At 41.5% G+C, this 21,538-nt stretch overlaps 1 protein-coding gene and 1 long non-coding RNA gene across 2 annotated transcripts; one reads left to right on the top strand and one right to left on the bottom strand.

Moving 5' to 3' along the window:
• Window positions 1–3,438: 3,438 nt before the first annotated feature.
• On the bottom strand, window positions 3,439–12,280 carry LOC111240130 (5'-nucleotidase-like). The gene is made up of 9 exons (XM_022770123.1): window positions 11,779–12,280; window positions 9,321–9,543; window positions 7,918–8,106; window positions 5,621–5,818; window positions 5,210–5,361; window positions 4,938–5,046; window positions 4,619–4,768; window positions 4,321–4,521; window positions 3,439–4,226 (listed from the first exon to the last, which is right to left on the bottom strand). Exons 1-9 carry the CDS (start codon window positions 12,139–12,141, stop codon window positions 4,048–4,050), a joined length of 1,764 nt encoding a protein of 587 aa, XP_022625844.1. The 5' UTR covers window positions 12,142–12,280; the 3' UTR covers window positions 3,439–4,047.
• On the top strand, window positions 12,144–20,096 carry LOC111240140. Its single transcript, XR_002665912.1, has 3 exons — window positions 12,144–12,192; window positions 12,593–12,675; window positions 20,083–20,096. It is a non-coding gene; the product is annotated as an uncharacterized LOC111240140 (long non-coding RNA).
• The last annotated feature ends 1,442 nt before the right edge of the window (window positions 20,097–21,538 follow it).

Raw genomic sequence — 21,538 nt, forward strand, 5'->3', positions numbered from 1 at the left:
AAAGTCATAGTATAGTAAGGCATAAAAAGGCAAAAAAACGTCATAGTATAGTAAGGCATAAAAAGTCATAAAAACTTCATAGTATAGTAAGGCACAAAAAAGTAAAAAAAAATGTCAAAGTATAGTAAGGCATAAAAAAGTTTTAAAAACGTCATAGTATAGTAAGGCATAAAAAGGCAAAAAAACGTCATAGTATAGTAAGGCATAAAAAGTCATAAAAACTTCATAGTATAGTAAGGCACAAAAAAGTAAAAAAAAATGTCAAAGTATAGTAAGGCATAAAAAAGTTTTAAAAACGTCATAGTATAGTAAGGCATAAAAAGTCATAAAAACTTCATAGTATAGTAAGGCACAAAAAAGTCAAAAAAATGTCAAAGTATAGTAAGGCATAAAAAAGTTTTTAAAAAGTAATAGTATAGTAAGGCATAAAAAAGTCATAGTATAGTAAGGCATAAAAAAGTTTTTAAAAAGTAATAGTATAGTAAGGCATAAAAAAGTCATAGTATAGTAAGGCATAAAAAAGTAAAAAAAAAGGTCATAGTATAGTATAGTAAGGCATAAAAAGTCAAAAAAACGTCATAGTATAGTAAGGCATAAAAAGTAAAAAAAAGGTCATAGTATAGTAAGGCATAAAAAAGTTTTTAAAAAGTCATAGTATAGTAAGACATAAAAAGTCAAAAAAACGTCATAGTATAGTAAGGCATAAAAAAGTTTTTAAAAAGTCATAGTATAAGTAAGCATAAAAAAAGAAATAAAAAAGTCATAGTATAGTAAGACATAAAAAGTCAAAAAAACGTCATAGTATAGTAAGGCATAAAAAAAGTCCAAAAAAGATCATAGTATAGTAAGGCATAAAAAAGTTTTAAAAAATGTCATAGTATAGTTAGGCATAAAAAAAGTCCAAAAAAGATCATAGTATATTAAGGCATAAAAAGGTATAAAAACGTCATAGTATAGTAAGGCATAAAAAGGTTTTAAAAAACTTCATAGTATAGTAAGGCATAATATGATGTTTTTCAGCAGGGAGCGAAGGAGACGACCTTCATGTGAAGTCAACACTACATCCCCATCCTGGATGATGGACGTGCAATACTCCACAATTTCCAACACTTCTGTGAACATCTCAAATGTTTATTAATGCACAAATAAAGATATATATTTATTGATGCCATCGCAGTGAACGCTGTCTCCTGTGTTTTCTTTCAGAGCCAATGAAAATATTAACACATTACTTAGAAAAGCTATCACATAAATCATAGTATAAGAAGGCAAAGAAAGGCATAAAATGACACAGTATAGTGAGGCATAAAAAGTAATAAAAACGTCACTGATAGTAAAGCATAAAGACGTCATTGTATAGTTAAGCATAAAAATAATAATAATAATAATAATAATAATAATAATAAAAAAACAACATCATAGTATAGTAAGTCATAAAAAGTTAGAGTTGCCAATAAACCCAGGGGGCATGTCTTTCGACTGTTGGAGGAAGGATATTTTACTGCTGAACGAGAAGTTTCACACACTTGTAATGGTGTATTTGAACCTGTAGTGTTGGTACTTCCTCCACCACCGTTAACATCTTACCTTTCAGTTTTGAAGCTTCAAGTTGTTAGAAACTGTATCAGTGGAAAAGCTGTAAAACAAACCAAAACAAGAGTGATCAACAAAGGAATATGTCAGCTTCCTTAAATGATCCCGAAACATCTGCATCAAGAAAACTGACTTCACAGAATCTGTTAAGGAACAAAGTCTTTTTTTTACCCAGTGGAAACTCTAAAGCTGATTCATCTGTTCAAAAATAAAAATAACATTTACTTACTGACATATCTGAGTGGTGATGCATTCACTTGGCTTAGGAAAAAAAACAAACCAACTACACAGTGAATGGCAATGACTCTTTAAACTGAAGGAATAGAATCAAATCAGCTACTTGCTTCCAACTATACTGAGGATGTGGTCCACTGTGAGCTCTGTGTTATTTGATCTGTACAGTTTGTTCTGTCCATTAACAGAACCCACTGCCAACAGTTTTCATAAGAACTATTTCTGCGGTAGAACATATTACAGTGAGAGCAGTGAGGTCCAGAGCAACAGAGAAGTTGTTTCTGGGAAAGACTCTTCAACTCATTTCTCATAATATTCAGCCAAACTCCAGGCCAGGCCTCTCCCTTGTATGAGAGTATAGTATTTAGAGTTAGAGAGACAGTTTCTGTTAGTGAGAGATTTATTACCAAACCTATTATTTTAAACTCAGGATAAAACTGTGGTTAAACTTATAATTCAATATAAAACAAGTCTGTAAAAAAACTAAAAAAATTAAAAATTGTGTCCTGACTCAGCCTGATTTCCACATGTGACGGCGACCAACTCTGTGTCCTCATCTCTTCTCAGAAGCCCTGAGAGCGGAGCGAGAACAGTTTCCAGTCAGTGATAATGTGGCCGTTCTCATGCAGTTGGCAGCTGATGGTGGTGCCGGCCGCTGCCAGCTGCGCTGTGGCTCACTGAAGCGACTAAATAAGGAGTTCCGGAGCATTAACACGCTGCAGACATTGTTGGGGAGATCCCTCTCACAGAGGAGGCCTTGTTCACTCGACACGGGGGTTTCACCGAGGGGTAAAGACTCTGTGGATGCCACAGACGGAGGAGAGAGAGAGAGAGAGAGAGAGAGAGAGAGTCTGCTGGACGCTGCTGGAGTGAACTCATGTTTCACTTCCAGTATGAGCTGGGACAGTTTGAAGGTGTTTGTCAAATACTTCCTGTGTTTCTGCCAAATTCAGACTTAGTAACCAAACCTGAATGAAACGGCAAAAAAAAACAACTGTCGGAAAAAAACATTCAAGCGGCTGATGAGGAACTAGCCTCGACAAAAGGGTTTCAAAATACCACAGACATATAAAAAATACTTAAATAGAGCTTGAAGCTGCTGGATGAGGCATTAAAACTCCCAATCCTGTCACTGGTTGCTGCTGGTGCTGGGACACAACGAGCTGACTTGACCTGAATGAGCGTTTAGGGGGTAAAAGCTGTGACTTACAAATCACAACTGTCTGAACGTTGTAGCAGGAAACACCAAATAAAAAAAGTTTAATATTTCACATAAGTTTTATCAGTGAAACGCTGCAGTGGTGCTCATAAATACAGTGACATAATAGCACTTCTCATCTTTGCAAGAGCAACTTTATTTCTTTCATTTTCTGTTTCCTTTGTTGTTTTTTTGCAGAAAAATTCTTCATTGGCTAAAAAAAAAAAACTTTCTGGTGAGACTGAGAATTATTTTTTACCTCCTGATCGCACAGAAGAATCAGAAAACTTTATCTAAGAGGATCAACATTACCTGGTCAGCTGCTGAGATTTCTTTAAACCTTCAGTATCCTGCTAAAACTACTACCAGAGTCGAGTCTTGAGTCCCAAGTGTTCAGACACAAATGACAACTGTTACTGTTTCAAAGGAGGTTTATTTACTTTGAGTTATTACGGCCTCTTACAAAAAACTAACAAAGAGTCTGAGTCTCCAACTTCTGAGTCTGAACACAGTCAGTGCTCCAGTCCAAGGCAAGTCCTGAGTACCGCGTCTCAGTCAGGGTTTTAGTGTTCGAGTCTGAGTCCTGGACTCTAGTCCTGCAACACTGACTGAGACGAGCATTTTATCTTTTTAGACCATAAAACTTTCATGAATTAACTTTTTCCAAAATCGACACCAAGAAAAACAAAAAACAAAAAACACATGAAAAGTTGGAAAAAGTGCGAGAGAAATCCGCTGAGCTCAGAACAGGTCTTAGTGGTTATTAGTGGAGCTGCAGCTTTAGTCGCCGTTAGCTTAAAACTAACGGAAAAAAAAGTTTAAAAGTTTTGTCTAAACTTGGTCAAAACAGATTTCAGGAAGAGTTTTTAAAACTTCTGGCTGCTGGAGTTTCCCTTCTGTTTTAAAATGATAATAAAAGGTCAGATATTTTTGTCAGTCACATCCATCAGAGCTGGTACTGCTTCATCTTCACATGTAGTTTATAAAAACAGTAAAGACTCTTCTGTGTTTTCCGGGTGGATTCAGTCGTACATGTTCCCACACAGAGCCCAGATCAGCGCCAGTGACAGTAAAACCAGCGAAGCGGTCTGTCCCTGCCGTCCGGGAGCTGAGTTGAGGATCTTGATGCGTCCTTCAACAGACGGATAAACTTCCTTTCTTTGTACGATGTAGTTGGACACAACGGTGATGTCCAGATCGCCTGGAGGGAAAAGAAACGTTAGGAGGCAGGTTAAAATAAAAGCGGGAGATCTCGACACCTCAAACAAAATCCCGTGTATATCCTGAAGTCTCACCGCTGTTGTGTTTGAGCGTCTCGTTTTTGATCATGGAGAATCCGTCTCCACCGGTCATCAGGTAGGACGGCAGCACCACTTTGTAAACCTTCTCATCCTCGACGGGCTCGTAGTCGGGGACACGACAATCGACGCAGAGGATGCTGAGACTCTTCACGCGATGTCCCGGAGGTTTGGACAAGTCGAACTCTACATGAAGTCCTGTTGGAGGAAACGTCAGAACATTACAACCTTCACTCACAGGACTGTTGTGTGAGTTTGTATCTGGGCGTTGGGAACGTATTGAAAACCCAGGTACCGGACACTTGTAGGAATTCTCCGGTGCTCCCGCCGTATCGTTTCACTGAGTGTTCAAAGGCTTTCCTCAGTGTGGAGCCTTTCAGCTGCACCAGGTCGAAGGTTCCTCCGAAGGGTAAGACGGAGATCAGGTCCTCCATGGTGATCGAGCCTACGGACGACACATCGGCATATTAAGTTCAACAGACTTCGAACTGTGTGTGAGGACTGAATCTTTTTCCAGACATGCTCCGGCTCTGACAGTAAATTACTGCTGTGTTTTCATTGGACACACACACACACACACACACACACACACACACACACACACACACACACACCGTTCCTGGTGCGTTCATCAATGGATGCGCGGACGCCTCCTCCGTTGAAGATGCTGGCGCTGACGTGGTTCCACTGGACCTCGTCGGAGAATCTGATGTTGTTGGCGACCTGGAGAACGGAGACAGGAGTGTTTTATGTGTTCTGATGGACTCATTTGAAGTAATTTATTTTATTACAAGTTTGGTTTAACACCAAGCCATAAACTTCCCATCTGTCCCTTCACAGATCATCAGCGTGACACTCTCTTCTTTTAACGATCTTTATCACCTACCATGGCGTCACAGATCAGATTTCCCAGGTTGCATTCCCGGAAACGACACTCGGCATCACCTTTCAGGAAGACCTGAGTTTTTCCCACGACCTGGGCCGAGTAGTTCGCCAGATTCTTCTTCCATTCCTCCACATCAGCAAGAACCTCCGGATCTGGAGCAGACACGATCCAGTTTGAGAGGGAGTGCAGGTAATAACATGTTTTAATGTAAATACAGTAAATGCCTGGTTTTCCACTTTCTACCTTTTGTTGCACAAACATTTCTGGACAAAAACAACATACCTTTAAAGGCTTTTTTAACATTAGAATAAAATGAGTGTTTTTAAGATTTCTCAAGAGCAAGTGCAGAATATTTACACCTAAGTGACAAAAGCCGTTATAAAAGAGTTTTATAAAAACATTTCCCTTTACCCTGAGGGATGCTGCTGTTCAGCAGGATGGGGTTTCCTGTGGACTTCACTACATGTCCATTGTTGTCAAAGGTCACCTTCAGATAACCCAGATATTTTCCAAAAGCGTAGGCCTGCACGACAGGAACCTGCCGCCCGTCTTCCGATTTCACCATGAAGGGATACGGACCCGCAGGGACTTCAGAGGACGGAGGTGTTCCTGAAAAATGGAGTGTGGAGGTTTAGGTAGGTTTGTTCATTACAGATTAGCTGAGTATTTTTCTAGAAAAATCTGGAACCAGAGAAAGTTTAAACTATTTAAAACTATTCTGAAATTTGTCATTGATTAATTTTTCTATTGATGGACAGCGTTTAATTGTGCAGGAAAGAGGGAAGATACCGCAGAGGAGGGGCAGGTGCACGCAGGTGTCCTCTATCAACAGGAAGTCACTGTAAGTTTGGTGGCTGATATGGCGCCTAATTTGCATCAAAAATGGCGCATCTTCTTGGAGATATGACTCAGTCAAATCTGCCATTTGATTCAGTATGACCCACACTGTCCAGTGTCATTATCTCTGCCATACACACTGTCTGTCACAGTCATCATCAGGTTTAAGGGTTTAGATACACACAGTTTGTTGCTAGTGAGGGACGCGCACAGTGAAACACGGTTCATCAAACGACCGAAGCAGGCCCCGCCCCCTGCTAGCCGTCGACCACAACCTCAAAACGAGTGAGGAAGAGGAGAAACACAGAAAAGGAAGATTTGTAGGAAAAAAGAAAATCAACGTTGGTTGTGTTGAATTATTTCGTTGCTGGAGAAAAGGATGATGTTGACCAGGAACATGGAATAAAATATATCGCAGAACAAAAATATTGCAGCGTCACTTTTTTTTCCCACTATCCTACAGCTGTAACAGGTCGGTTCAGTTTCAGGAGGCATCAGAGATTCGTTCCAACATGTAGTGAACTCCTCTACGGCACTGACTCACTGACTTCATGGAAACAAACTGTTTCTTGACACATTCACTTGACACACATTCCTCATCAGGTTCCTCTCTGATTCATGGAGCTCAACTCTTAAACTGCTTCGCTAATCACTAATAAACCTCTCCTGCCTGATGAGACACACAGCAGCTGTACAGAAGCTTATAGCAGATGTTGTTCTTTTTTTTGTTGTCGTTTACTTCTCGTCAAGTTCTTTGCAGAGTCACTGAATCATGAAACAAAGGTTTGTTGCCATGACTTCAAGGTTAAGTAACACACATCATTAACCCCTGTGGTCATGCATTAAGTTCGCTGATGACTAACACCTGCAATTGAAATCTGAGATCTCATGTGCAGAGACGACACCCTGCAGACTTGTGGAACAGAAGCGCAGAAGTTGTTTCCTACAAGTTTTTGAAGGAAGAGCTAATCAACAGCAGCCGGCGGCTTTCTCAGTTCTCTGGGACTTTGGTGGAAACACAACAATGAAATAAACTGGAATAATCTCAAGGGAGGGAAATAGCTTAATATGTAAACTTCATTATCAATGCTAAACAAACCTTCAGGCTCATGAGGGAGACGTGCAGCCAAAGGTAAAGTGTAGTGCAGGTTTACATCACCAACGTGGGTCAGGAGCAGGAAATGTGAAAAATACTTGGTGGGTTTTTCTGCACATTTTCAATTTGTACATTGAAAAAAACCAAGTGGAAATTCTGAAGATCATGATGGAAAAAAAAGGAAGAAACATGGCAACACGCCAGGAATCATTTTCAAGTTTGTAAAATCCAGTGTGAGAAGTGTGCAGTGAGCCTCAGAGGGTTTCCCTGACTCACTGACAGGAGTGGATGGATGAATTAAGTGATAAACCCAGATCAAGTTTAACTAAAATTTCCCCTTCACATGAGGTCTTGAATGCATCACTGTCAGATTCAATGACTCTTCCTCTCCAACGTCCAAACAAGTGCCAACCTGACTTGCTCCCAGTCACTCAGATTTACACAACGCCTGATCCCGTCTTAAGGAAAACATTTCATTTTCCTGCCATTTCTGTGGCCTGAGGTCAAAACCAGCAGCTCACTTCCTGCAGCGACTGTTCGCTACTCTAAACATGTAACAGCACAGAGCTATTTATGGAGACCAGGCTCGTGTCTGCAGCATGTTTACTCTGGAATACGACGCTCTGGAGGATGAAGACTCCAGGCTGCGATGCTCATTAAAGAACCATAGATGTTGAAATCAGGGGATAAATCTATTTCTTGCTCTTTACCACTAATGAGGCACAAAAAAAAAAGGTTCATCCTGAATGTGGTGCAAGAGAATTCACCTGCTCACCTGTATAGAGGAAAGTGTTGGTGTGTCCGCCGATGACGACGTCGACGCCGCGGACCTTCTCGGCGATCTCCTTGTCCAAGGTGAAACCAGAGTGACCCAGAGCGATGATCTTATTGACTCCCAGCGTCTGGAGTTTGTCCACATGCGGCTGCAGGGCCTTCACCTCGTCCTCGAACTGCAGGTGTGGTCCTGTGGAGCAGCAGGTACGGAAACACTGTTAGTACAAAAATATATCTTTTAAACTTGCACAAATGTTTGTAGAAAATCTGATAGAAAACTAAATAAAACAGCATGAGGCTTTTCTATAGACTGCAGCCTGAAGCTAAAGCTTATTATGCTCAACCAAAAAGCTCATACATTTCTATATTTGTTCATTAAATTAACTGACTCTTAATGAGTTTAAATTTTTTGTCCACAGCTTCAAATTGTTATTTCAGTTTAATAAAAGTGAAACATTATCAAACACAATCAAGGTAAAACATTGATGTGGTGAAAGAGACGTTGGATTTTCAACTCATTCTGAATTCAGTCTGATCAATAACAAGAAAGCACATCTTTGCTTTTCATAACAATGGAAAAGTTCTGGAGTTTAGTAGTTTAAGGACTTTTTAGGAATGTAATTAAGACATGACACAATAAGTAAATAGAATAATATTATTATAGTAAGTATTTTTCTCACAAATCCTCGAATCAGCTTTTGTGCGTTGGTGTAAAAATACCTCTGACTTCATCTCTCAGCCAATGGACTCGCTTCACTAACACGGACTTCCTCCTGGTGTTGATATTTTTTATCGTTTCCACCAATTGTTAAGAAGCCATTGTTTTGTCACCTTTGCCGCGACCTGTTAATCACATCCTCTGAGTGTCAGAACACCTTTGTGACTATTTTCATCCTGTTCTGTGGCCAGACGAACAATTTAGTTGTAAAATCAGAGTCACAAAGTGCTGCCCGACGTTTCCTCAGCAGGAAGACAGCATGATAATGGCTGGATTTAACTTCATATTACTGAATATTAAAAGCAAAAAATGAGACAGACTTCATAGTTTTAACTGTTGCAAACGTACATTTACATTTTTACATCTCGCCAACATAAGATGTTTCTGTTTTGGACTCTTCTTGCCTCTGACTGTTTTTCTCTGACTTTTCAGGGAGGAATCTTCTTTTACTTTGTTTTACTTTTCACTACAACCTTGTATGCAATGTGTATTTTCTTTAAACTTCGCTGACGAGAGGCAGGCAAGAGGACGACGGTGTACAGATGTTACACAGATGTAGGGGAGAGAGTGTATATCATGATGTTTACAGTGTGGATGCCTTCGGTTGAGGATGTAAACAATGTGAGAAGCAAACAGAAAAGTCACAGACAGAAACATGAAGACATTAAACAGCCACTTCCACTCACCCGGTGCGGACAGAGCGGGCGTTTCGCGGGACGTGTATCCCACCACGCCGACCTTCTGATCACCCACTGTAAGTATCTTATAAGGTTGGTAAGAGCTTCCAAACGTCACGGCCAGAGTTTCGTCTGGTTTGATGTTAGCACTGAGAACGGTACACTTGATCTTCTCCATGAACGGTTTCATGAGTCCTTTCACTCCGTTGTCGAACTCGTGATTCCCAAAAGCCTGAAAAACACAAAGAAATGTCAAACAAAGAACTCGGCTGCAGGAAGAGACATTCAGCTTCTTTACTGAATATGGACGTTTAAAGATTTAAAGCTCCATGTTTTACAGTTTCCTGTGTTTTATTTGAAGAAGTGTTGATCCATTAGAAGATGTATTAGTAGTTTTACATCTCCTCTCTCAGGCTTCTCTCTGGAGCTCTAGTAACAACAGGTCGGTGAGCCAATCAGAAGAGAGGAGGCTCTGAGCCTCTCTTCTGATTGGCTCACTGTTTTCTGAGTGAGCCAATAAAAATATAGCAGATTTCAGGTAAAAACACTCAGAGAAACCAAATCCTGCAAGGTTTGGATGGTGGGTCCATGTGGGCGGGGCTTGGTGACTGCTTTGTTGTGACATCACAAAGTTCCAGAAGTCCTGACGGCTGGTTTTAAGGCTCAGTTTCTGAATACAGGCTGTGTGCATTTCTCTGTGGACTGAGGCTTTGATACTTTCACAGTATTAATATAGAAGCTAGAGCTGATCTATAATCACACTACACATGGACACAGACCTTTACACTGGAGGAGCTTTAAAAGTCCCAGTTTGTCCTTGACCCTCCACCTGCTGCAGATGTTTTATGTTTTTTCTCCACATAAATCGCACCATGCTGCATGGAGCCAAGAATCACATGTGGAGGGACAGATGGACCAGTGCCACCCAGTAAAAGAATGAAAATGAGGTGCGCTCAGCCAGCAGGCAACAGATGGTCCGGAAAATTGAAGCTAACTTCTGTGTAAAGGCGAAATGGTCCATTAACTCCTCATAGTGCAACGGAGCTCTTTGTTTAAGTTTCTCCAAGCTAATACATCACCAGGCTACATGGCTAAAGATATGACCTGAACTGTGTCATGGTAAATCTTACAGGCTGACACACACTCAGCTCTCTGTACATTTATAACTAACTGAACCTCTGTGGTTTCAAGTTGTTTCACTCCCACGTTCCTGCTCTTACTTCAGCGTTCAGCTTTGGTTTACTGGTGACTGCCAGTGTTACCAGAGCTGTGTGAAGTTACTGCTGCATTTTAAGTGCTATTCTTCAATAAAAACAGCTCTACACAACAACATTAGGACCTTCGCTGCACCGTCTGGTCAGTGGATCAGTTCTGCTGAAGAGGGCTTGTATCTAAGCACCAAGAAAACAGGGACCCACTTATATGTGGTGGACAAACATCACAGGGTTCCTTTACTTAGTCATTGTACAGGAGTCATGTTCTCCACATACAGAAGAGTCTGCTCCCCATCTCCATTCCACACAGTCACTATAATCACTGTAATTCTGGCTGGAAGATGAAAAGCCACAGCGAGCAGAGCCCATCCACTAAAACACTTGTTTTTGAGTCACTGCTATTAAGCTAATTAAAACCGTCTGAGACCTTTGGACCCAAACCAATTAATCAACTCCAGCCTTTTCCAGAGTCCAGTCTGATTCCTTGGCTATCAACAGGGACCTTTCTGTTCTTTATCTCATGGTTGTTGTTGTTGTGTTTGTTAACTCATCATCACCGTTTCTATAGAAACATGTCTCTGATGATTAACAGTGAGCTGCACTATCAGCCAGGCTCGATCAGGTCCAGGTTCTATATTAATACTGTGAAAGTATCAAAGCCTCAGGCCACAGAGAAACACACAGCCTGTAGCAAGCAGTCATCAAGCCCCGCCCACCTGGACCCACCATCCAAACCTTGCAGGATTTGGTTTCTCTGAGTGTTTTTACCTGAAATCTGCTTTATTTTTGTTCCATCACTCAGAAACCAGTCAGCCAATCAGAAGAGAGGATCAGAGCCTCGTGTCTTCTGATTGGCTCACTGACCTGTTGTTACTAGATCTCCAGAGAGAAGCCTGAGAGAGGAGATGTAAAACTACACTGAGATGGTTTTTGGTTCTTAAAACCACAAATATATCTTCTTATGGATCAACGCTTCAAATAAAACACAGAAGAAGAAAATATGGAACCTTTAAAATGATGTTATGGTTAGAGGAAATTAATAAAGCAACTTCTATCTATCTATCTATAAATAAATAGAAAGATCTATCTATCTCTTAATAAACTTACAATAAAACATTACACAATGAAATCCTGACACTTTTCCATTGTGTGCACATTCAGATCAGCAGACTAATGTTTCTAACCTCCTTTAGTCTCAAATGAAACATAAACCTGAGCAAACTGCAGTTCTTACACAGCTCTGTGTTTCTTACCATGGCATCATATCTCAGTTTGTTCATGAAGTGCGCAGCCTCGGCGCCCTTGTAGTAATTGAACCAGACGGTCCCCTGGAACTGGTCCCCGGCGTCCAGCAGCAGCACGTTGCTCTCGGAGCTGCGGATCCTCTTGATCATCGTGGCTCTTCGTGCCACGCCGGCGAAGCACTGGCTGCTCTTGACGCATTTCCCGGAATGTTTGGTGGTCTCTTCCACCCGGGCGTGCACGTCGTTGGTGTGGAGGAGGACCAGGTCCCAGGCGGCCGAGCTGGACACGGAGAAGCTCAGCAGTAGCGAGAGGATGAGGAGGAGGCGGCAGAGCCGCGGAGGAGCGCTCTGCTCCGGGCGCACCTCTTCCATCTCTCCGGTCCGCTGCGCGCAAAAACAGTGGAGCTGGAAAAAACACGACCGGTCAGTCTCTGCTCCTAATGCTCCATATATGTCTCCTTGTACACAAGTGCGACCCCGCTGACACTACATGCTGAGCGGACTGGGACACCGTCAGGAGGCGCCTTCAGGGAAAGTAAACGGAGGAGGGGGAGGGGGAGGAGGGAGGATGTCGGTTGTTTTGATAGGCTTCTTCTTCTCTGATCTCTCCCACCACCTTTCACTTTGGCATATTTATTCACATTCACACACACACACACACACACACACACACACACACACACACACAGCACTGAACGAGGTGGCCTTAAACTTTAAGTCTGTTTTCAATTTTCCCCCCAAACTTGTTGCTAAACTGTTAAAACCATCTCCACCCACCTGAATGTCTCTCTCTCTCTCTCTCTCTCCCTCTCTCTCTCTACAGACCACCTGGACTTTACTCAGCTTTAGATGACTGTATCTCAGTCTGATGAGACTCTAATTACAGGTGACTTCAGGACTCACCTGGTGAGTGAAACCTTTAATGATACTTTTAGTTTCACCCAGTTTGTGAGAGTTTCTGCAGCGGTGACACCCTGGACCTGATTCTGTCTCGTAGCATAGCGGTTTCTCCGAGACTCTCCTCCCCCGTTGTAAACTGTATCAGTGAGTTAAACACAGCTCTGTTTAGACTCTGGGTCTGCAGCCTTGTTTACTGAGGCTTCTACCTCCAGTGGAACGAGTGTGAACTGAAACACAACCGCACTCTCTCTGCACAGAGCAGAGCAGCTTATTTCTCTACGTTAATCAGAAACAACAGATTTCATTTTGCCACTGTGGCCAAACTCGCAGCTGCTCGACCTTTACGGCTCACACGTACGGGACAGAGCTGTGGCTCTGCAGCTTCCAGCCCACATGAGACCTTCACCGAAACTGCATTTACGAGAGTCGTAAATGTTCTTCTGCTTTCTAGGGATTCAGATTCCACGTCTGTGCTTCTCTTTCACTTGATCCCAGTGCAGCTGTTGATACCATAGATCATCGTCTACTCCAAGACTGACTGGAAAAACAATTTGGCGTCTCTGGCTGAATCCTTAGAGCCTTTTCAAGGGTTTCAGTACAGAGTGTGTCATAATGCTGTACAGATTGTTAAAGTCCCTTCCGGGCAAATTTGCCATTGTTGATCTTGGGTTATATAAATAAATACTGACCTGACAGTATGTGGAGGATTTTGAGACAACTGCTCTGTGAGGGCAAGTTATTCTACAGCATCCGTCATCAATAAGGCAATTCAGAGTGATCACAGACGCCATCAACAAGGTAACTGAAATTAAAATGTGAGAACCTGGAGGGTGAGGAGGTTCTTCTTCCAAACAGGACGCTCCCACAGCCCCCAGGGTTTCTGCTTCTGTCTGTAACTACAGCAACTAGAACGAACAGCGTGGAGACTGTTTGTCTGTGGTTCACATGTGAGAGACTGGAGATGTTGATGGCTGATTCTTTGCTTTTTTTTTATTCACTGAGCATTAAAATGTTATCAGGAGCACCAAATTAAAAATTAATAATAAGGCAATATAATTAAAATTCACTGCAATTAATAATAATTAAAACATTTCAGCTCAGAATCTCTTTGTTTTGGCCACAAAAAAATTGTTTTTCTTCATGTTACTCATTTTAGCAACATTTAGCAGGTGGGTTTTGGTAAAGGTGTAGTACAGCCTAAAAGCTGCTGTGTCAGTGATCAATTAGATCAGATCAATGATCTTCATTTGATCAGTAAACTAGAATTACAGCCTTGCGGTTGTCTGCCATTCCTGTTTATCCAGAATCACAAAATATGAACCATTTGTGTGAAGTCTTGAGTAATGACTAAAAAATGTTTAGTGCGGTCACACTGACCTTTGACCTCTGATCTAATCAGTTTGTCCTCGTGTCCAAGTGGACATACATGCCAAATTTTAAGAAATTCCCTCAAGGCTTTACTGAGATATCGCGTTCACGAGGCCAAAACCATGTCCTTGACCTTTGACCTTTGACCAAAAAAACATAATCAGTTCATCCTTGAGCGTTTGTGCCAAATGTGAAGGGATTTCCTTGAGGAGTAAGAATGACATTTAACACAAGCTCCTGCAAATGAAGACACCCAAAGTCATCATGATTTGTGTTTGTGTGTGTGTGTGTGTGTGTGTGTGTGTGTGTGTGTGTGTGTGTGTGTGTGTGTGGGGGGTGTTTGTCATGAGTGGGAGTTTGCATCACGATGGTAACAGACTGGAGGTCAGAATTCAAGCATTTCACTTCAACCGCCACCGTCTGTAGCCGACATTTAAGTGACTCGCGCAGCTGCAGAGCGCTCTCCCACACAGTTGCAAAACTACACACAGCTAAAACCCACCGTATGGAAACATGGAAACCAACCGTGGTCCGTCCCGTGGTTTCAGTTCTGCAAAAACACGACTGAGAGCAGTGACATGTTGATCACGCCTGGTGGAGTAATGTCAGCTGCCGCCCTCACCTCACCCTCACATTCCACATTAACGCAGAACACCATCATGGAAATAAGACTTTTAACTCCACTGTGGTTTTATTGTCTCATTTTCATAAACTGCTCGAGGCACTTCTGTATGTGCAGTTATCAGAATTCACTCGTTCACCCTCAGGCTTTGGTTATGTTACAACACGGGAAAAAGACCGGTTTATTATTCTTGGCTTCCTCTTCTAACATGTACTATTTATAATTAAAGCACTGGGGATTTACTGTATGAGTTTCTGTTTGTTATCGGTTTTACTTCTTATCATGTTTTTGGTTTCTTAAGGGACTCTGGGTTTGTTTAACTTTCTGCAGACTTGACTCTTTAATACTCTGTTTTGTACACGGTGAAACTTGCTATAAGCCTTGTTTTATCTCGTCCTCTGGTGAATGACATCTGATGAATTATTCTCACGTTTTAGATTACAGTGCGCTGCAGGTATTTTCATTCCTGTGATACAACTCCAGCAACAATGTCGTCATGTAGATGACAGTCTTTTGTTAGTGACGGATATGATAGATAAAGTGATATTTTGGTGGTGGCTTCAGTCCAACTTGAGTCCATGAACTCAAGGCAGGAAACTCTTGAAGTTCATATATTCCAACACTGTTTGTACAGTCCAAAACTCAAAGATACTGACCTTACTATTGTTGACAATAAAGAAAAACAGCTAGAATCTAGAATGAGAAAGTAATTTTGCTTTAATTACTTCAACAATTAATTCATTGTGAAAATTGTTGCAGATTATTTTTTTATAGACCAACTAATCGATTAAGTCACTAATCACTTGGACTCTACAGGAAATCATTAAACCTTTCAATATGAAATATGCTCATAATCCTTTGAAAAGGGCTATTGGTAAGTTTTGCTACTGCTACATTGCTAGCATTAGCATTAATAGCTGTTTACTTACCAGTAGCCAAGAGCTTCAGCCATTGTTGCATTTACAATACAAGAGGTTATAACACATCCTCTGAGCATCTACTTCTTCAGGACGCTACAGCGACTCGGTATCAGAAAGTGATAATACTGTCCGGCTGGACAGAAGCTAGCTGGTTAGCATGCTAACTTCGGTAGAAGAAACAAAGTGACAGAAGTAGCAGCAAAAGCAGAGGGTTCGATCTCTGGAGACCAGCTGATGGTGAGTAAAGGAATAAAGTTTGATGCTAAACTCACAACGTTTCTACTAGATTGAAAAATAAACAGCTGTTTATGCTAATGTTGGTTGTGTAGCAACAGCAAAACAAATAGCTCCTCTTAATTATTCTTTATTGTTATTAATCTTTACTCCCATGGAGCAGAATTATAGTCACTAACTCTACATTGAACTTGGCTTGAACATCAGTGGAGATATAGTCTCCAAAACAAGCTGAAAGTCAACAATAACGTGTCACTGCTAATGTACAAACAAGCATTTGCATCCAGATAAAACGCTACTGTCAGTGTTTTCTCTCTGAGTTTTTATATTTATACATGTTGGGATCGGGTAGGTTTTCATGTTTTGTTATGAACCCTACCCTAAATGTATAAATAGCTGTTGTCTTCAGAATTAAACCTTTCAGATTAATGTTTTACCATTAGTTTAAAACTTCCTGCATCAAAGCTAAAAACCAAAGATAAAACAGAAGCTCTTCGGCCTGTTACAAGCAGTCAAAAAATATGTTAGGTTCTTGAAGTTTCTAATCTCAGTACAGTACCTACCACACTGTCTGCAGACCTGACAGATTAATCAGCCTCAGGGAAGATTTAGCACCATGTGGCTACTGGCATCTGGTAATTTCCTTTCCTGCTCCGTCTTATTAAAAAGTGAATCACGAGAGGCAGTTTTGAAGAGGGTGGTGCCTCACTAGAGGGCAGCAAGCTGCAAGAAATGAATCAACACATGAGGCTTGATGAGCAGAAAGTCTCACACCGAACCCAGCAGGGTGTCCAGCTCGTGTGTGTTATGAATAACTGAATGTCAAAGCCGAGTGTAATCCGGTGAAATCGTTCTTAAGGTACACGCAAAGTATTTTCTCCTGACCCGAGACGACGAGCATTTGGTTTGTCTCAGTCGATATGTATTTTGAGATGTGGTCAATGGCTCAGTGCAGATCCTTTACAAAAGGGGATTTGAGCATAACAACATATTTGGAGGTGCCTCTCTATAGCTTAAGCATTAAGTCGACCAGGTAGATCCCTGGTTGGAGTTTGGCCGACGCCATTATCTCTAGTTTCTATAGTGAAGGTTTCAAGATTCCTGGTACGATGGATACAATGCATTAGCTAGTGTGTTAGCCAGCGAAATCAATGCCTTTGTTTAGGTTGGAGGTAGAATACAGAGGGGTGGGTGGTGGTGGTGGTGGGCTGTAAGAACCTGATACAATCCACTCATAGTTAATGGATATCAACATCAAGGTTTGATAAAATCCAAAGCAGAAAATTTTACTACAGTAAAAGTATTTTTTTGACACTTTGTGTTGAAACTGCCATTATTGCCAATGTGTCTACACTCAATAACATATAATGACAAAGTGAAATCACGTTTTAAATGGTTTTACATTTGAATAAACGTGTTAGAAATGTTTGCAAATTTATTAAAAACTAAAAATCAAATGATTTGAAATCAAAACTAACTAAAAAAAAACTTCACATATTGTGAAATTTCTTTGTTTTTTTTAGTTTCATCACGACTGATTCATTGTCCAGTGGTTCACACCCAACTCTGATGAAACAAGTACTAACTGCGATTAGCTAACAGTTGAGTCTTAATGTCTCCGTGTCATTCAACTCGTCCCTGTGTACGTGACGTGAAGTCTTGATGGTGCAGCTGATCCCTGTGGGCAAATTTGCCTTTTTAACTACCTTCCCCCTCCACAGGGAGGTCAGAGGTCAGCAGCAGGTCAGCACCACTGAGGCTGGAGGGAATATTCACTAAGACACACTAATCACCACAGGACTTAGTTTACTGGCTGATGCATTACTAATTACTAATCACTAATTCAAATCAAGTCAGACACAATTATCCACTTGGAATAAGAGGTAGGGCTGTCTGGAGTTCAGTCAATGAAGGGGTCACATGACTCCTGTGGGTTCAAGGTCCCTGACTGTTTTCTTATTTCCTCATCGCTGATACAGTAATGTCACGAATACATTAACAATAGTTTAAGGATAGGTTCCCTGGGTGCAAATAAACAGGTTTTGATGGCTAGACATTCTCCTCCTGTTCATACTGTTTATCTTAAGTTAATGTGAGTTAATCATATCACATAAATAAAATCTGGTTTATAGTAAAACCATTAAACTGGCACACATCTAATGCTAATATTAGCTAATTAGCACAAAGTACGATGTAAGTAAGATAGCATTTTTGCAGGTATTACACCAAAGTACTAGATAAATTAAAAAATTATAACCTGATGATGGCGCCTAAGACAAAGTCAGTGGATCACCAAAGTATTAAGGACTCGTCCTCTGGAACCGTGAATGTTTGTACCAAATTTTGTGCCAATCCACCCGGTAGATGTTGAGATATTTCAGTCTGGACCAAAGAGGTGAACCAACAGACCGAGATTTCCTACAGAATTGGCATAAATTTCGATCCACTGCTGTTATGTGATATATTAGGAGTTGATTTGTCAAGATAACTCAAGGGGGGAGGGGGCTAATTCTCCAGTCTGTCCCATTAAAACCATTGCAGAAGAAGAGGACACAATACGATGATGTAAGTAAAAGAACGCCAGTCAAACCTCAAAATGGAAACCTGACATTTCTGTTCATTTCATGCATTAATGAGAGGAAGGTTCCAGTCTGTTTTCGTCGCTTTCAATGCTTTCAAAGGGGCGATGGTTTCTCCCCGGGAGCAGGTGGTGGTTATTTTCGCGAGAGCTTCGGCCATCGTTGCATTTACCACAGACGAAGTTATAATACCTGCCTCAGCCGCTGGCAGACAAAGCCATGAATCAGCCTCAGGGAAGAACTGGCATCACTTCACTGGCGGCTTCTGTTTATTTCCAGCCAGTCTGTTAAAATATGAGTCATTATTTACAGTAGAGGGCAGTAGAGTGAAGGAGAGGAGTCACGCTCACTGCTCTGTGTCAGCATCTCTCTCACTACAACAACATGTCAGGGCTGAATAATACAACCCAGGTTTTTCTCTATATGTTAAATTGCTGTGTATGTTCCGATATGAAAAATAAAAAAGCAGAACTGGTGCGTTATCACGAAGGGCGTTTGGTTATTTCGGCCGGGGCTCTGGGGGAATAAAAGAAATGGATGAGGGTGTGAAGAAGAGCAGAGTGACGCAGCCTTTTCTCAGCCTCTCCTATTCCAGCTGATGGATAACAACTATTCTCCAGAGATGCAGAGTGTATCTGGAGAATGAGGATGTAGCAGGGGCAGTGTGCAGGGTGAAATAAAACCTCTCCTTCGCGCGTCCATCCTGTTCATCCCACATTAATACTCCACGCAGTGACAGCGCTCCCTGATGGATTCACTCTCCATCTACTCCGTGTTGAAGCCGAAATCTGCGACATTCACACAACAGCGGAGGGGGCGGAGAACTCGTTTCACCTTTTAGTTTGTACAGACAGGTGAGAAATTCAAAAACAAAGCAAAGCAAAAACAGATGCTTCCATAAAGAGAACGAAGGCTCACTGATTGGCTCACCGATTGACCTCATGTTCTCAGCCCAGCTGTTGAGACACCTGTGGGAGATTTTGGAGCAGCTCTCCATCACCAAAACACCAAGTCCAGTTCACTGTTTACTGTCCAGCTGGTCTGGGCAGCAGGTGCGACCATCTTAGCCATTATGTTTTTAATAATGGTGCAAGGCGTGAAGTGGAAATGTTTCACGTTGTATGTCCTAAGCTGTCTTTATCATATGTTGTTTTTTCTTTTTTGAAATGCCTGTGATAATGCTGCAAACCAATTTCCCCACAGGGACAAATAAATACTACTACTACTAAATCCAAACCTTTTGGAAGGATGTTGTTCATCCCTCAGGTTCGCTAAATCAAGAATAGTATGACTCGCAGCTGCTAAAAAAGCTGTGGTGTTTCTAAGCTCCGGTATCTGCCAGAGGACTTGGACTTGGTCAGGTGCTGAAACGTTTACTCAGAATTAAATCACATGCTTTTGCAGGATAAAATATCACTGTGAAAATATAAGAGTTTCTTTTTGAAGACTGAACAACAGAAAAAAGGTGTAAAAAGGTAAAAGGTAGAGCCTCGTGTCTGACTGGCTGTTTGTGCTCTAAGATTATGTGTGATTAGGTGAAGAGGGGTGGTCGCTGCGTCTTCCAACAGTTTGCAGCTCAATCAGGTGTTTCTCTGATCAAGAACAGCAAAGTGTAAGAACTGGAGACAAGATTGAAAACTGATTTGCAGCAAGAGACGAATGTTTCTAAACTTCTTTGTGTCCCTCTCAGTGGACGACCTTCTAACGATCGTGATGATAATGAGATGGTAAGTCGGCGGCCGAAGCAGCTGACATGTCCGCTTCCATTGAACCCTGCTGATCACGGTCTGGCGTCCGCTCGATATACATCTGAGGTCAGAGGTCATGGTCGCCCTCACAGCAGCATTCCCAGGAGTTACGGGGATTCAGCATCTTCCTCAAGGACGTTCCAGCAGGACGGACGCATGAACTGATTCCCATGGTTCACATGACTTTCATGTGTCTTCCCACACAGAGGCTGGAGCTCGTCTTTCTGAAGGGCGAACAGTCAGGTTTCCACAACCAGAGACAAATGGCTGAAAACTGCAGTGTACGGTTTCTTTCACGATCAATAACTCCATCAGTTATTTTGAAAATTTCATTTTTCTGCAAAGGCTGGCAGAATGAGAACTGATATTAGACTTGTAACTAATTTTGCAGTCGATTACACTAAAGAAATCATATTAATGGAAGAAGTGTAATCAATAGAGTACACTTCTTCGTTTCAGAATCAAGTTCCAGGATTTTTTTAAACCTGTATTTCCAATAAATGCAGCCGTTGTGATGCGTGATTTGTGTTCGTGCTGCAGCCTCCAGCTCCATTGTAGAAAATTCAGAGAAACAATGAGTCGTGAATCAGTTGTCGCTTGTCCAAGTTTGTTTTCAGGTGTGGGAGGGGCTCAGTGCCGCTCCTTGTGGTCTTTGGGGTGAAAAAAAATAAAACACCCACTACAACCGTGACTCTCACCAAGTAACATATCAGTGGGTGTTTTTCTGCCTGCCAACCTCAAAGGCCACTAAGGAGCACATTACAGTTTGGCAGATTTATTCTTTACTGGAACTGTTTTCAAAACATATTTTTTTAGTTTTATGAGAGAAAAACACTGAAGGATGAAGACTAATAGGTTGTTTCGGCAAATGTTCAGTACTGTGGAAACATTTTAGCCACTAAAATGAACATGGACACTTTTTATTTATCAATTAACTTCATGCAAAGTGCAGTAAACCAAAAAAAAACCCTCTGTCTTTTAAGCTCCTCCAGTGTAAAGGTCTGTGTCCATGTGTAGTGTGATTATAGATCAGCTCTAGCTTCTATATTAATACTGTGAAAGTGTCAAAGCCTCAGTCCACAGAGAAATGCACACAGCCTGTATTCAGAAACTGAGCCTTAAAACCAGCCGTCAGGACTTCTGGAACTTTGTGATGTCACAACAAAGCAGTTGCTAAGCCCCGCCCACCTGGACCCACCATCCCAGAATGACTCCACGATGTTGAGATCAGGGTCGTGTGGAGGCCAGACCATCTGTCACAGGACTCCTTGTTCTTCTTGTCTCTGGAGATAGTTCTTGTATGTTTGACAGAACCTTTACATCTAAACATCAATCCTCTAATCTCTAAACTCTCAGACAGAAAACAAATAATCTTCCTGAATTGTTGAAATCTTGCTT

The sequence above is a fragment of the Seriola dumerili genome, unplaced genomic scaffold (genome assembly GCF_002260705.1).
Source record: "Seriola dumerili isolate Sdu_G_001 unplaced genomic scaffold, Sdu_1.0 BDQW01000025.1, whole genome shotgun sequence".
Lineage (NCBI taxonomy): Eukaryota > Metazoa > Chordata > Actinopteri > Carangiformes > Carangidae > Seriola > Seriola dumerili.